Source organism: Equus caballus, chromosome 11 (genome assembly GCF_041296265.1).
Source record: "Equus caballus isolate H_3958 breed thoroughbred chromosome 11, TB-T2T, whole genome shotgun sequence".
Classification (NCBI taxonomy): domain Eukaryota; kingdom Metazoa; phylum Chordata; class Mammalia; order Perissodactyla; family Equidae; genus Equus; species Equus caballus.
In genome coordinates, this window is record NC_091694.1 from 17,356,219 (window position 1) to 17,372,185 (window position 15,967).

Genomic DNA, 15,967 nt, shown 5'->3' on the forward strand with positions numbered 1-15,967 from the left:
CTGTAATTGTGATGCTATAAAATATCTATGCATTTGGACAAAGAATATGGAAACAGCATTGTTAGGAGTTTAGAGTTTAGAATCATAAAGGAAGGATCTGGTTAGAATCCTTAAACAACTGTATAACTTCGGGCAAGTTGTTCAACTTCCCTAAGCCTCAGTTTCCTTATCTGAAAATGTAAATGATAATGGTACCTATCTCCTTGGCTCCTCCTAGGATTAAATGAGGTAATTGACATAAAGAGTTTAACAAAATTATTGGCACACGTATAATAACCACTCAGTAAAAATTAGCTCTTAAATCTAGATTATGGTGGTGGGTTTAACAGTGTACTTTGTTTTTTCCTCCTTTGTCATAATTTTATTTGATTGATTTGATTTATTGTTTGTATTTGTAAAAGTGGCTTGTCTAAAATACTGTGGTTATTTTTTTCATGACTAATAGTTTTTGCCCCCTAAAGACCACCAGTATTTTTCTGCTTGTTTTTTAAAATGTCCGGTTCCATACGTATCCTTTTATTAGTTGAACTAAATTAGCAGCCGAAAGTTCACATCCCTAAAGTTATACTTTATTTATCCTTTCAGGTATGGTTTAGGAATGATTTATTACAAGCAAGAAAAATTCAGCCTTGCAGAAATGCATTTCCAGAAAGCACTGGATATCAACCCTCAAAGTTCAGTTTTACTTTGCCACATTGGAGTCGTAAGTAGCTTTCTAAACATTGATCATTTAATCTCTTTTTTGAAATGTGTTTGTTATTGGCTTAATTGCTATAATGAAAATTAGAGCTTTTGTTTATTGTTGTTACTCTTTTTTTTTTTTTAAAGATTTTATTTTTTCCTTTTTCTCCCCAAAGCCCCCCGGTACATAGTTGTATATGCTTCGTTGTGGGTCCTTCTAGTTGTGGCATGTGGGACGCTGCCTCAGCGTGGTTTGATGAGCAGTGCCATGTCCATACCCAGGATTCGAACCAATGAAACACTGGGCTGCCTGCAGCGGAGCGCATGAACTTAACCACTCGGCCACGGGGCCAGCCCCTATTGTTGTTATTCTTCAAAAAATATCCTGGATTCTTTTACAGCCAAAAATATCACCTTTTTGCTTGGCAAAAAGAGAAATCACTGGCGTCCCCTCATCCCTTGAGCAAGTCACTTAATTTCTCTGAGCTTCTGTTTTATGAATGACAAAAAATACCACCTTGTTTACCTCAGAGGGTTGTTAGAAGACTCACATAAGATACTTCATATTTTCGAAATCATTTTTCCATGTTAATGTTTAGCTCCTTAAATTAAGTAATTAATATTTCAAGACAAATGGTTCTCTGTTTAAGCTTCTGAATGTTATAGGTGTGTCAGAACTAATTAAAATTCTTATAAGGAGCACATTTATGTTTATATTTTTTAAATGTATCTGATAATAGGTTGTACTTTGATAGGAGAAAAGGTAAGATTTGTTAGTTACTCTGAAGCATGGTACTTTTAAGTTCTTGTTCTTGCTCTCCCACCCCTCTCTCCTCCTCTCTCCTGCCCCTTTTTCTTTCTTTCAGCAAGTTTGGCTTTTGTGGAAACGGGCATACAAGGAAGTTATGTTAGTTTGGAATTTCACTGTTCGTTTTGGGGGAGGCATTCTAGTTCTTTATAATTTTCTTTTATAGTTAGGTACTCTGCAAAAAATATAGAGAAAGCATATGTACTTAAAATTTTTTTCATCGCTTTACTTAAGTAAATCAATCTTAAGTATCTCTTGATACCTTTTAGTGAAGTTGGTCATTTTTTAAAATAGGCTTTCTTCTGAAGTTATTGTGGAACAGATGGTTTTAAAATTTTGAGTGGTTTATTTGGAGTTGTCAGATAAGAGAGTATGCTTTTCTCTGTTAGGGAGCTAGTAGTTAGGATTTCGGTCCTGTGGGCAGACTATTTGGCCACATGTAGTAATAACCTTCTGCAAAGATCATTGCCTAGATGAATTTAGCTACCAGATGTTTGCAGTACCTACTCTCACGTTCTTGTTAGTGACATTTGTTTAAAGTTCCACAGCCACATACATTTACTCCACTTTATTTATTTATTTTTTTTGAGGAAGATTAGCCCTGAGCTAACTGCTGTGAATCTTCCTCTATTTGCTGAGGAGGACTGGCCCTGAGCTAACATCCATGCCCATCTTCCTCTACTTTATATGTGGGACACCTACCACATCATGGCTGGCCAAGCGGTGCCATGTCCGCACCCGGGATCTGAACTGGCGAACCCCAGGCTGCCAAAGTGGAACGTGAGAACTTAACCGCTGAGCCACCAGCCGGCCCCTACTCCACTTTATTTTTAACATATAATTCGTCCAAGGAGGAACACAGCAGAACATGAGTACATACACGAGAATGAGTAGTGAGGCTTGGGGTATTTTTTTTTATTTTAAGTTATTTAAATTATTTACTTCTCAGTATTACAGATCAAGGGTTTTCAAATTTGTAAAGCAGAATTATTATTTTTAAAGTAAATTACTAAAATAGGTAAAAGTCTAGTTGTTCTGAGTGAAATAGGGTTGGTAAAGGTTTAGAGCCAAATTCTCTAGGTGTTCTTTGGACAATTTTGAAAAGCCTAATATTTAGAGGACCATAATAAAACTGTTGAAATGTGAGTATCATCTAGTTAAACAGTGGCGATTTTCTTGTGAAGAGAAAACCAAGATTTTTCTTGTCTTTTAGACTTAAAGATAACTGAATACCTCTCAGAAGATAGAATCTTGATTATCATTATGGTTACATAATGGTGGATTGGGCGCTAGAGGACTTAGGTTCTGATCCTAGAGGAAGTTATGTAACATCTCTGGACTTCGGTATTCTCATCTTTAACTCTCTTCAACTAGAATTGGAAGAGATTTTAGAGATAGTTTGGTAAATCAATTACTAAGTCCACTTAACCCAATGGACCATCCAATTCAACCATACAACCTTATCTCTAGTAGTTTTGTTATCTTTATGTTGGTTTTGAGTCACATTATTTGGTTCTCACTTTTCTTTATAAATATCAAAAGGAAACATTAATAGGATCTTTATTTCTTATAGGTTCAGCATGCACTGAAAAAATCTGAGAAGGCTTTGGATACCCTAAACAAAGCCATTGTTATTGATCCCAAGAACCCTCTATGCAAATTTCACAGAGCCTCAGTTTTATTTGCAAATGAAAAATATAAGGTAAGATATATATCTTAATAGTGTTCGGCACTGTATTAGCTTAAGTTTTGCCCCTTTTTTTAATAAACCAAAAGTTATTTATACTTGAATTTTTATTTCAAATAGTTCATTTTCCCCATTTTCAAAAGCTATTTCATTTTCTTTTATGATTTTATTTCTTCATGAAATACTCATAGGAAGGATGGGTGTGTGGATATTTAGGAATATGTGGTTATCCCTTGTAAAGATTCTGTATATGGAAACAGTTTTTCCGTCCTCTTACAACCAAAATATGTGAACAGGTGACAAATGAATGTGTGTGCGTTATTCGACAAATATTTATTGAGTACCTATTACATGTCAGGCACTAAGTATATAGTAGCAAGCAAATCAACCACATTTCCTGTCTTTGAGGAGCTTACTATCTAGTACCCTTACAGAGGGAAGACAGACAGTAAGCAAATAAGCAAAAAACAATACATGTTGAGTTATAAAGGAAAAGTATAGGGAGTTATGAGAGCTTATATCAAGGAGACTACGTCTAGTCTGATGTGTTTCTTTCTTTACCTCTCACTCTGTTTTTTGAATTATGGATCTGTAGCCTGAAAAAAAGTATTGAGGAAAGAAGATAAAGAAAATTGAGAAAGAGAAAAAGAGGCTAAAGTGACGTGAGATTTTTATGATCATCTACTCAATCATAAACCATGAATCCAAAGTTTTGATTTAAAGTTCAGGTTACTTTTTTAATAAATTCAGGCTCTTCTTACTAAAAGGAGTAAAAAGTTACCGAAAAATACCCAAAATTTAAGTGCAGAGAAAAATTTGGGCCAAATGTTCCATTTTGATAGATTCTTTCCCTAGAAATCTTTTCTTCCAATACACATTGAAATTTGCTGAAATTGAAAAATACAAAAACAATGATAAGGTCTTAACTATTTTCAGGGCTAGTAAAGACATATAAAAGGATCAAATGTATAATTTATTCAATAATTGTCATCTAGTCAGTAATTCCTCTAGTCTTACTGTATTTTTCTTTATGAAGAAGTAGATGTCTAGTCCTACTGTTTTTGTCCTTTTAAAAAAGGCTCTTTTAAATCTAACAAACATTTTTCAACTTTTAACTTGCTGTTTGAGGTACTGTAATTATAACTCACTGTTTGTTTTTATGTTTTTGCTTCATTGATGTGTGGTGAGGTTCATCAGTTGAAGGATTTTATTCAATTTAGTATTCTTAAAGCCATTTTAATGCCAACACACTTACCACGTATGCCATATAAATCAGCCCTGTACTTGCTTCAAGAAGCCTAAGTTCTAATCTAACCTGTTGTTCAAGCTGTATTGTTATAGCCGTTTTTGAGTACCAGTTTGGGAGTTGGCTAAATTATAAGGCCTACTTTGATGCATGGATTAGATATAGATATATCCAATATGTCTATATTAAAATAATATAAAATGGAGCATAAGGAAAATTTACTGGTTGCTTCTGAAATGTCTTGACTCCAAAATGAAAATCAAATGGTATTAGAGGGCTACATCAACCTCTCTGTGGCAAAAACATTGCTAGACACCACCCTATTTCATGTTTGTGTTGATATCTCATCATGTAGGTCTTGAGTCTTTTGGGACAAAAATGAGAGCTCTGATGCTATGTTAGACACTATTTCTCAATGAGTCTTTGTAAGTAGATTATCAGAGGGAGGAGGAGGCATGATAGATGTATGAAATTTTGATGACAATTACAACATCCTCTCCTAGAAAGGAAACATATCCATTCTGAACTGTGTGTGGAATAGCAGTAGAGAAGGGTTGGGGTGCATCATCCTGATTAAGATTTCTTTAAAGCATTGGTTCTCAGAGTATGTTCTGGGAATTTCTGTGGGGTCCCCAAAAATCCTTTTAAGAAGTCCACACGGTCAAAACTACTTTCATAATAATATTTAAATGTTATTTGCCTTTTTCACTCTCATTCTCTCTCGAATGTACAGTGGAATTTTCTGGAAGCTACATGACTTTATCATAACAGATTGAATGTAGAAGCAGATAAGAGAATCCAGCTGTCTTCTGTTAACCAGATATTTGCAAAAATGTTAAGCAGTGCCACTCTTCTCACTGACTTATTATTGTTCTGAAAAAGTTATTTTTCATTAAAAAAACATTATCTATGTTAACATGTAATGAGTTTATTGTTATTTTAAACTTTTCAAGTTTTGATTTTTGATATTGTAAGTATTGATAGCTATACTCCACATTAACAAAAACTCTTTGGGTTCCTCAATAAGCTTTAAGAATGTAAAGAGGTCCGGAGAACAAAAAGCATGAGATCTGCTGCTTTGCGGTGTTGAAATCAGCATCAAGCTTCTTCATTGTGATACAGGCTTCGTCAGTCCTTCTCAGTAATGTTCTTGAATAGTTTTAAGTAACTAACATCCATGACCACAGACTCTCATTTTGCTACTCTATTCCATAAATATTTTACGATCGGTAACACTATGGATGGAAAAAAGAACAGTCTACCTCATAGAATTATCATACGTAATAAATCTTCCATTCCCTGACATGCAGGTGTGACTGTCACACTCATTCAGCCTAGTAGTCCTTCGAGTTTATTTCTCTTGGGTTCCCAGCAGTTAGGAAGAGGGTGAAGTGTTAAGGATGCATCGGAGCCCCTACATGCTTGTGTAAAAAGCATCGCATTTTATTTAAACAAATAACACTGCCCACAAAAGTGTGTGTGTGTTGCCTTCAGTCTTCTTTTTTATTCCTCTTTCATTATAGAAAATTTCAAACACCATATAATATGATGAGAATCCCTGTGAACCTACCACCCAGCTGCTTTCACCCTACTTCCCATGAAAAGAGTTTAGACAAATCTTTTATTTTAGGTAATGCCAATAAAAATTTTACAAAAGCCAAGAAATTACATTTAGCTTTAGGTTAAGGGGGGAAAATGTATTAAACTTTTTTGGAACTGTGAAATATAGAACTATAATAGTTCCTTGTTCTTTATACCCTTTTTAGAGAAATAAAACTAAAGTCTTATACCAATAGATGAAGAAAGAAATTCCCTTATGTTACCTAAATTTCATAGTCTTGTGATACTTTACTAGCCCACTATCTTTGATCATTGCTTTATTCTTTATATCTTTGTGGGGGTTTTTTTATGAAGATAATATGCTTGTTACCAAAAAATCCAAATAATATAAAAGTACAAAAAATACAAAGTTGAATGTGCCTCATAAATTCACCCTCCAGGGAGGAGCACTATTCACAGCTCAGATCATACTTCTCTAGATCTTTGTCTCATTATTTGTATACTTTTGAATTGTTCCTAACACAGTAGGCTTATGCTATAGTGGCAGGCAGAATAATGGCCCCTCAAGAATACCCATGCCCTGATCCTGGGTGCCTGTGAGTGTGTTACCTTACATGGCGAAAGAGACTTTGCGGATGTGATTAAGGCTAAGGACCGTGGGTTGCCGAGGGCACCCGGATTATTCATGTCGGCCCAGTTTAACCACATAAATCCTTAAAATTGGAGGATCTTTCCCAGCTGTAGTTGAAACCAGCATGAGAGGGACTCAGCCTGCCTTTGCTGTCTTTGAATACAGAGAGAGGAGGCTACAAGGCCGAGGAATTCAGGCAGCCTCTAGATGCTGAGAAAGACAGGGAAACAGATTCCCTCCAGAAAGGAAGGCAACCGTCCCAACACCTTGATTTTAGCCCAGTGAGACTCGTGTTGGACTTCTAACCTATAGAGCTATAAGATAAAAAGTTTGTCTTGTTTTAAGCCATCAAATTTGTGGTAATTTGTTATGACAGCAAAAGAAAACTAATACAACTACACATACTGTTTTACAACTTGCTGTCTTCACTTAGCACTCATGAATAGATACTTGGTGTTTATCTTTTTTTTAACCTAACTTACGTTGGATTTTGTTTTACTACAAACAAGAAAACAAAAAGTAGATAACCTCTGTGGACATTAAGGGGAATAAAGTATAATATTTATAATGTTAGAAAATTCAGATAGTAGAGAAAGCTACCAAGTGAAAAATAGGAGCCTCCCCCATCCCCTCAGTCATCTCCTCCCCAAAGCTTAAACCATTCTTCCCTTGTTTAGGGGCATGTATATATTGATTTCTTCCCGGAAAAAAAAATTCATGCATATGCCCACATAATCTATGTATAAAATATTTATGTGAATACCCACGTAACTGTATTTGTTTGTGTGTGGTATGTATGCTTTGTTACAAAAGAAATAGCACTGTACATGCTCTTTTGTATCTTGCTTTTGCTTTTTTTTCTTTAAACATACAATTGCACACCTACAGATCTAGTGTTCCATAGAGGATGGACCATAATTTATTTAACTAGGCTATGATTAGACATACCTTGATTGCCTTTAGTGTTTTGCAATAGCATGGTGGGTTGAATGTTCTTATAAAGATGACTTAGTGAACTTTTTTGAGTATATCCTTGGGATAAATTCCTAGCAATAGGATGGCTGAATCAATGCTTAAATGCAGTTTTTGACTTAATAGATATTGCTAGATTGTCCTCACAAACAGGTTGCATCAATTTACAGTTCCAGTCTCAGTTATGAGAATATCAGATTCTCCTCACTCATGGTAACTTTATGTAACATCAAATTATTTTTATTTTTGTCCATTTGCTAGGTGAAAAATGGATAGTACCTCATTTGGGGAGCCAATTTTATTTTTAACCTTCATATCTTTCCTTTAAATACAAATCTAATTCTCTATCTTTCTTCTCAGTCTCCCTAACCCTTTAGCAATGGTCAAAAGATTACTAGATAGTTTTAATGCAATTCACAGGGTGAAATTTTAGGCTCCTCATCATTAGTTAAAATGGCAGGTTGGTTTTCAAAGCTGTAGTGCTCACATCATGGCAGAAGCCTATTAACAGAACTTTGGAATTGTTTTGTTCTACAGCCAGTCTTCAAAACACTTTCACACACAGTGTGATGGAGTATTGTTATTTTAAATAAAATTGTGACAAGAGTTGTCACCATCTGCGTGTGTATGTTTTCAATGTACTCTGGTGAATTCCTGCCGTTTCTTAGCTCATAAGTATTTTTCATGCATTTTATTTTCACAACAACAGGAATTAATGCAATAAGGAAGTACATTGATTAAGTTCTAATAAGCTTTAGTTAAGATGCTTTGGAAAATGAAATAAAAACACGTGCTTAGTCAAAACTTGGTAAAATTTTCCTACTCTGTTTTTCTTTGCTTTTTTCAGTCTGCTTTACAAGAACTTGAAGAATTGAAACAAATTGTTCCCAAAGAATCCCTCGTTTACTTCTTAATAGGAAAGGTAAAGATTGGGGCCTTGGTCCTAAACTGACTTGCATAACAAATATTAACTTATAAAGAATAAATATACTTATTGTGTAACATCTATTGAGCAAATTCAACTAGAGTGCTGAATTAAATGCTCTGGGAATGAAGAGTGGATTTAGTTTTAACATTTAAGAAGATAACCTAATGAAGAAGCAGGAAAACCCCCCATAATCCTAACCTAGCTGTGATTTTGGAAGTATATTAGCACTTGCAACCAATGGCCAGTAATGAATTCATAACTGAGACTACGTCTTAGAAAGCCCTTAACTTCCAATTATCAATAAAATACTTAGATATCCCCCTAAAGAAGAAAATGAATGGCACTGTGTTGTCTTAATTAGAAGAAATGGCTTCCAAGATTTCCAGGGCCAGATTGGTCAGGACTTGAAAGACTGGGTCCCAGATGCCAGTTGGTTAAGGTAGCAGGGAACGGTGGACAGGTGTTGAGAGTTGATATAACTCCATTTAAAATCTGTATAAGTGAATGCTAATCAAGCAGCTTATAGTCCATTTCTTCCCGTTGTCATCGTTCCAGTCAGAGTGTGATTTATTGAAAGCTCACTATGTGAGAAAGGCAAGGAATTCTGAAAATACTATCTGAATATATTAAAAGGGACTCAAAAGTTGGTATGAGTTCTTCTATAGGATGACAATGTCCTACTCATCAGAATGGATTTCTAGCACATAAATCAGGAGCCTAATTTAAACTGTAAATGTTTAAGATTTTATAGTTGAAGCTCACAACTTAATGAAAAATGTAGTGCTGCTGTTTATTTTTAGGTTTACAAGAAGTTAGGTCAAACGCACCTCGCCCTGATGAATTTCTCTTGGGCTATGGATTTAGATCCTAAAGGAGCCAATAACCAGATTAAAGAGGCAATTGATAAACGCTACCTTCCAGATGATGAGGAGCCAATAACCCAAGAAGAACAGATCAGTGAGTATTATTCACGTGAATTAGGTTTACTTGTGGTTACTCAAACCAGAGAGCTAGTGAAACACCGCATCAGACTTAGTAAGATGGAACAGATATTTCTTTGTGACACAGAATAAACACGGAAATTTTTTTGAGTATCTAGAAAGCTACCTTGTGCATAAGGTTTTGTGCGCTGCACTTTATGTTCTTTTTTTAACCATGGTATATTCTTTATACTAAATGGAATTTTAGGAAGCTTGAACAGGGTGATATAACAAAGTGCTGATGGAGTCAGGTAACTAGTCTCAGTTCTGGATCTGCTTTGCTGTGTGACTGTGACAAATCCATTGCTGATTTTTACCTGTGCCTCAATTTAGGTTTGAATGTGTAACTATTGCCTGTCCTATCTGCTTCATAGGAATGTAGTAGGGGGAAAAGGGTAGATGTGACAGTATGCTAAGTGAATGAATAATAAATTTGTGCACATTTTAAAGTATTGACAGATCTGTAGTAGTGGATATTTAAATTCTGAGTAGTTCTGGCAAATCCAAAATCCAAAAATGTAGCTAATATATATATTGAGAGATCAAGAAAGGAGAGAACAAAGAATTATAAGTTTAAGGCAGTAAATACTCTACCCCTAAATTGCGTGTGTCTTAAAATAACTAGTGAGAACCAAGACTTAAAGGATCAATATTTTTTAATAAGAGAATTGAGAAACTTCTGATAAGATAAACTAAGATGGCTCTGGCTTTGTTCCAGAAAGCTTGGTGAAATTATAATTCCTATAATCCCAATAACCGTTTTTAAACTGAAGGTTATATTCTGTATTTTTCTGGACTAGCAAGGATTATCCCCAAAGTAGAGTCAACAATTGGAGGGAATATCAGTCTTTTTTTAATGTCTGAGAGAACTAGTGTTAATTCTTGGCATAAGAATAAGGAATTCATTAGGGAGAGGCAGTTTTAGTAGTTAAAACTCTTAAAGGTTAAATGCAATAAACTAATCTTCTCAGACATGCTGTAAAATAAGAAACTTGAATTGCATTTAATTGAAGGATATCAGAACTTTTAAGGGTCTTTATTTAAGGTTTCATCTCTCTGAATATAATAGTTTTCCTTACTTGTTTTCATGAACCAACAAGAAATATTTGTCAGACACTTTATTGTAGGCTTTTGTTTTATTTTTAAAGTGGGAACAGATGAATCCCAGGAGAGCAGCATGACAGATGCGGATGACACACAACTTCATGCAGCTGAAAGTGATGAATTTTAACTTCTGGAAATCAGACTTTTGCAACTGGATGTGTGACTAGTGCTGACATGTTTCTTGTCCTTCCATATACTGAGTCTTCACTCTTGAACCGGCATTGTCATCATCCATCACTTATACCATGAGTGTGCCACTTTCATTGGACCCTGACTGTACACAAAATGAAAGGCAGTGCAATATTTAGCTGCTAACAAGACTGGCTCTTTCACCAGTATGAATGACAATTTAGGGGGGTAGGGTGGGAACCTTTCTTTTCTTTTTTTTCTTTAATCTACCTTTGTTGGAAAGCTATCATGGAAGGAAGAGTTATGTTTTATCTTGAAGGAACCATTAGATATGGAAAATAGTGATAAACCAGAATTTCTTGGTCATTTTTCTAAAAATTTGTTTTTATTTGGTTCTGTTCCTGATAAACAGAATGACCTTCATTTCTAGGTTCTTCAAGAATGGTGTTAGCAAGTGCCAGATGGAACAATAAAAGACATTGCCTATAACAGAGTAACTTGATTGCCAAGGAATGTAAATTACCTTAAACTTGCAGTATCTCCCATAAACAAATGTGATGGGCATATTGGGACTCATGTGTAGGAATCAAATATTCCTCCATACAATGTACACTTCTTCTTGGCAAGAATGCTTTAATGTCTAACCAAGAATTTTAATTTATTCATCTTGCTTCAGAGTGTTGATCATTGTTGTCTTGGTATTGCAAACTTTAAAGTTGGTCCTTACCATATTGCCTCTTCTCTTTGAGCTCTTTGGGATCACCTTTAACATTCAGAGACGATAGAGTGGTTGCTGACTGAAAAGTCAAAACAAGGCCCTTAATGACCATTTAAGTTCACCGTAAGAATCAAAATGAGAACACTAAAGTGGAGAGACTTTAAGAGATCATGATAGTGAAAGCCTTAATACAATCAGAATTGTACCATAACCTTGAATCTTATTTGTTCAAGACAGTATCTCTGACTTTTCTAAGTGTTTAAGCAGAAGCAAGAATGTGTAGTTACCTATGGTTGGGGTCATTTCCATTCCTTTTGGCTCTCTGCTTCAAATTATTTTCAGTAGTGTGAGTCACCAAAACATTTACTAAGAGTGATTGGGTTTAGGATATTGGAAATTTTTAGCTGCAAAAAACCCCCGTTCTTATGAAGGAGATCAGTTTTCTCCTGAATTTGTCATAATACAGGTTGGTGTCTTTGGGGAATGGCCATAATTTTAAAGATCTAATTATGCATAATAAAATGAGAATGATTGGAATTCCACAGTAACAGATTTAGTCTTAAATTGTGTATCTCCTTTATTGTAATGAAATTTTACAGAAACTTTAGTTGTTCACATTTTATTAAGTGCCAGTATCAGAATATAACAAATTATAGTTTCTTATGAATGACAGGCCTACAGTTATTATTTTGGATTATTTGATGAAGGACAAACTTATCTACTGGTTACCTGGTTACATGTATTTGTTAGTCAAGCTGTGAAAATAAGGTGGATTACATAAGATGTGAAAAAAATTTTAGCCTATAGATTCAGCAATTTTCTATCATTTACTGTTAATCTGCTCATTTGAATGTGGATTAGATACCATTATAAATTAATTCAAGTCAGAGTCTTAGATTAGGTATTGGGTGCCAGAGAGGTCTTTAACAAAATTTCGCCTAAATCTATGTATATATGCTGCCTAAAAAAATAATTTATAAGAAAAAGGAAAGATTAGGAGTAAATGAATATCATTAAGAATTCCCAAAGCTAGCACTTAGATTCTAACTAATCCCATTTTATTATCCATTAGTTCTATAATATTTAATTTTATATTCTTTTATTTTTTAATTGGCAAATCATAAGTTGGCTGTGTAACAGTATCAAATGTAGAGTTTCATACAAAGCTTCAACCTGAGCTCTATGTTACAAAGCCTGGAGAATGCTAAGTTCAGAACATAATTTGCTGATGTATAGTTAGTTACCTTTTTGTAGTAGGAATTTATGTTCTGTGCCAGAGGTGAGAGTCTTTCTGGTACTAATTTTGAGACCAAGGATAAAAGGGTAGTTGTGGAAGGCACACCATGGCAGTGGCTGGCTGAGGGCCACTCAGCCCGAGCTTGGCCTTAGTTCATTTTTCCTCACACCTACTTTCAAAGTCATTTAGGTGTTTGAAGCCTTATTTCCCACCTAGTAACTGTTTCTGGCTTTCTTTTTTCTTTTTCTTTTTTTTTTCTCTGCATAGAATGGGGATCAAATAACCAGAAGAGAACATGCATTTTGATCAAGCAAAATATTTGCGTCAAATTTCACAAGTTACTTTGAAGGAAATTAAAAATACTAAATACTTTGACATTTTTTTTCTCTTTAAGCTTTTTACACAAATATACATATATATATATATATATATACACACACACACTTTTGTTCAGAAGTTATGTTGTGGCATTGGTTATTTTCTTCCCCTTGGAAATGGTTCTTAAGTCTGGGATTTTAAGAGGTTGGAAATATTTTTTCCAGAGAACAATGGTACTCAAAATAATGAAAGGTGGTCCCTTCTTTTTCTGTATTTCATTACTTTAAAGTTTTTATTTTTTCTAAGAACTGCAAGTAACATTTGAACCATGCTGCTGTTGTACCTTAAACAAAAACTCAGTGATAACCAGTATTTAGTCTATTAAAAATGTTCTTTTTGAAGAAAAAAGTTTGGAAGTCTCTGATTAGCCAGAGTATAGTATGGGTCTTCACTGAGAAATATGGTGACCCGTTTTCTTTGTGAAAACCTGGGAAAATGCAAGTGTGGGTGTGATGTGTGTGTTCTATTTGCATTGAAACAATGTAATTTTTTGTCTTCTTTTTGCTTTTCCTGACTTATTTCAGAAATTGTACAGTCTTGGGGGGGGATCTTTTCTGTTAATATATTTGCAATTCATTAAAAGATATGGAAAATCAAAATAAATTACTTTTGAAAGCAATTTCTAATCAAGTTGTTAAAGCTATATCAGAGCTGTGCCATCTGTATTTTTATAGTAAGGCACAGCAAGACAGTGAAAGATTACAGTTTTATGTTCCACAAAAGTCTAGGGCGATGTTTCTCAAATTTTTTTTTTTTTACTTACATCCTCTTCTAATATATATAAGTATATATTTTTAAAAACACATTATTTTTTAGTAATATTTGGAATTTCAAAATAAATACTGTGACAAAAAATGGCAATTTTTAGAATATATTTTTTTCCAACTACAGAAGCCCCTTGCCAGTGGCTGCTACTTTGCAGGTCAACTGCTTGTTCTTTAATCATGTGATTTCTGAAATTCCTTTAAAAGGGACACCAAGCCCTTTTGTTCCAGTTAGAATCTATTTTAAAAATCAAGATCTGAAAAAAGATGATGGAAACTAAATTTTACTCCAGTTTGATATCTTGGAGAAAGTGTAGAGAGCTGAAGTGTTTTGTTCAGACTTGAAGAAAGCATAACAACAGAGAAAGATACATGAAATAGGATGAGCTAGGCAGATCAGAAGACACGACTCAGACTTCATAACCTTCCCCAGGACCTGCCATTTACTGTCAGCCACACAGAGACAATTAGAAATTGGAGCCAGGAAGTATTCTTTGGCTTGGTTAATGAGATCTTGCCATGTGTACTGTGCTACCTGCTTTGTGTACAATATTTCCAATCCTTGACCCTATAAGGTAGGTATTACTCCATTTTACAGAAAAGAAAACCGAGACTTAGCTATTAGATGATAGAGCTGGACACTTTGGGCATTAATGTCTGTTCAGACTCGTTTACTTAATTCTGGACTTCCTCTGGAAGCTTCAAATATGTGTAATGTTACCTGGTAGGTGTCTTCTCTAGCATTTTGATAGTAGAGTATCATATAAGTTTGGGTTTTGCAGAGGAAACTTTATTATTAACCACAGATCCAGATCTGTCATCTGCATAGTCCTCTGATGGGGCTTTGGTCTGTATCCTGCCTCTTTACTTTTCTTCTCACACTGAAGTTGAAAGTGTGTTCTTTCTCCTTGAGTGACTAGAATTTGCTTTAAAATAGGAAATTTTAAATCCTCAATTTCCTCTCAATTCCTAGATTTTCTTCATTACCAATTTCCCCTATCACAAGCATTCTTTTTATATTCAACACCCTCAAAATAGAATTTTCAATTTGGGGTTAAAAGCTGAATTTAAGAAGAAAATTCAAGTCATTGAAAATGCATAATGCTTCACTAGAGTTTGACTAAGAAAAGGTGTAACAGTGGAAGCTAAGAACAATGAAGGAGAATTAAGATTTCTAGTGATGCATTTTTAAAAAGCATCAAAAACTATCTAGGAAACGTAGATTTTGCCCCTCAGTAGCCGTGTGATGTTGAACAATTCGTTTAAACGTTTTTCTCATCAATACAAAGAAGAGATCTATCCTTTTTAGCTCACAGAGGACTGAAGATCAAATCTGTTAAATCATCATGGAAGTGCTTTGTAAAACTAAAGCACTGTGCAAATACACAATGGTGTTAATAGAGTGGAGATGACATGTAAAACTCAAGACTTGATCCTGTGAGAGGAGTTCACTGGAGAATAGTAAACTTTTAATCTAGAACAGGGATTGTCTATGGCCTGCAGGGCAAATCAGCCCATTGGCTGTTTAATTTTATTGGAACACAGCCATACCCATTTGTTTATGTATAGTAAGTGGAATATATGACCAACTGACAAAAAGCAATAACTTCTCTTTGGCAGTGTGGCAGGTGCCCTTGGCTGCTGAGCCAACAGCCCTTCCCCCCTTCTTTCCTAACAAAAGCTCAGTTTCCATGTCCAACCCCAGGTGATAATCATGATTTATTTAAACCAGTCATAGCAAACTCATCCCCTTCTACCAGATTCTAAATTTACCAAGATCGCTTGCAGCTAGGGATGATTATATGACCCAGTCCTGGCCAATAATATGTAAGCAAAAGTCTGCCAAGTTATTCCTGGGAAAGATTTTCTGCTTTTTGCAAATGCTTTGGTTTCTCAAAGCCTTAGTTTCCTCTTGTATAAAGCAGGTAATACATGCCTTAACCTTATATGACTGTAAAGATGAAAGAAGATTCTCATATCAAAGTGATCCATAAATGCTAAATAAAAAGCAAATAAGTGCTAGTGTTACTCGAGATGCAGATGAGTGTGGGCACAAATGTAGCATCGATTGGGACAAGTGCAATAAACTGGCAAGAAAGTTTGTGTCATTATATACAAAGAAATATCTTTACCCAATCAAGTCT

At 34.8% G+C, this 15,967-nt stretch overlaps 1 protein-coding gene across 13 annotated transcripts in view; it reads left to right on the top strand.

Annotated features, from left to right (window-relative positions):
* Positions 1-13,678, top strand: part of CDC27 (cell division cycle 27) — a 67,891-nt gene extending 54,213 nt beyond the window's left edge. For 7 of the 13 annotated variants that reach the window (XM_001501543.7, XM_005597296.4, XM_023652325.2 and 4 more), the window contains 5 exons: positions 586-703; positions 3,063-3,191; positions 8,433-8,507; positions 9,314-9,470; positions 10,642-13,678. In XM_001501543.7, the coding sequence (XP_001501593.1) occupies positions 586-703; positions 3,063-3,191; positions 8,433-8,507; positions 9,314-9,470; positions 10,642-10,724 (562 nt within the window). In that variant the 3' untranslated portion in view covers positions 10,725-13,678. Of the gene's footprint in view, positions 1-585; positions 704-3,062; positions 3,192-8,432; positions 8,508-9,294; positions 9,471-10,641 lie in introns of all 13 variants that reach the window. The other 6 variants (XM_005597297.4, XM_023652329.2, XM_070226062.1 and 3 more) reach the window with 2 other exon arrangements.
* Positions 13,679-15,967: the final 2,289 nt, after the last annotated feature.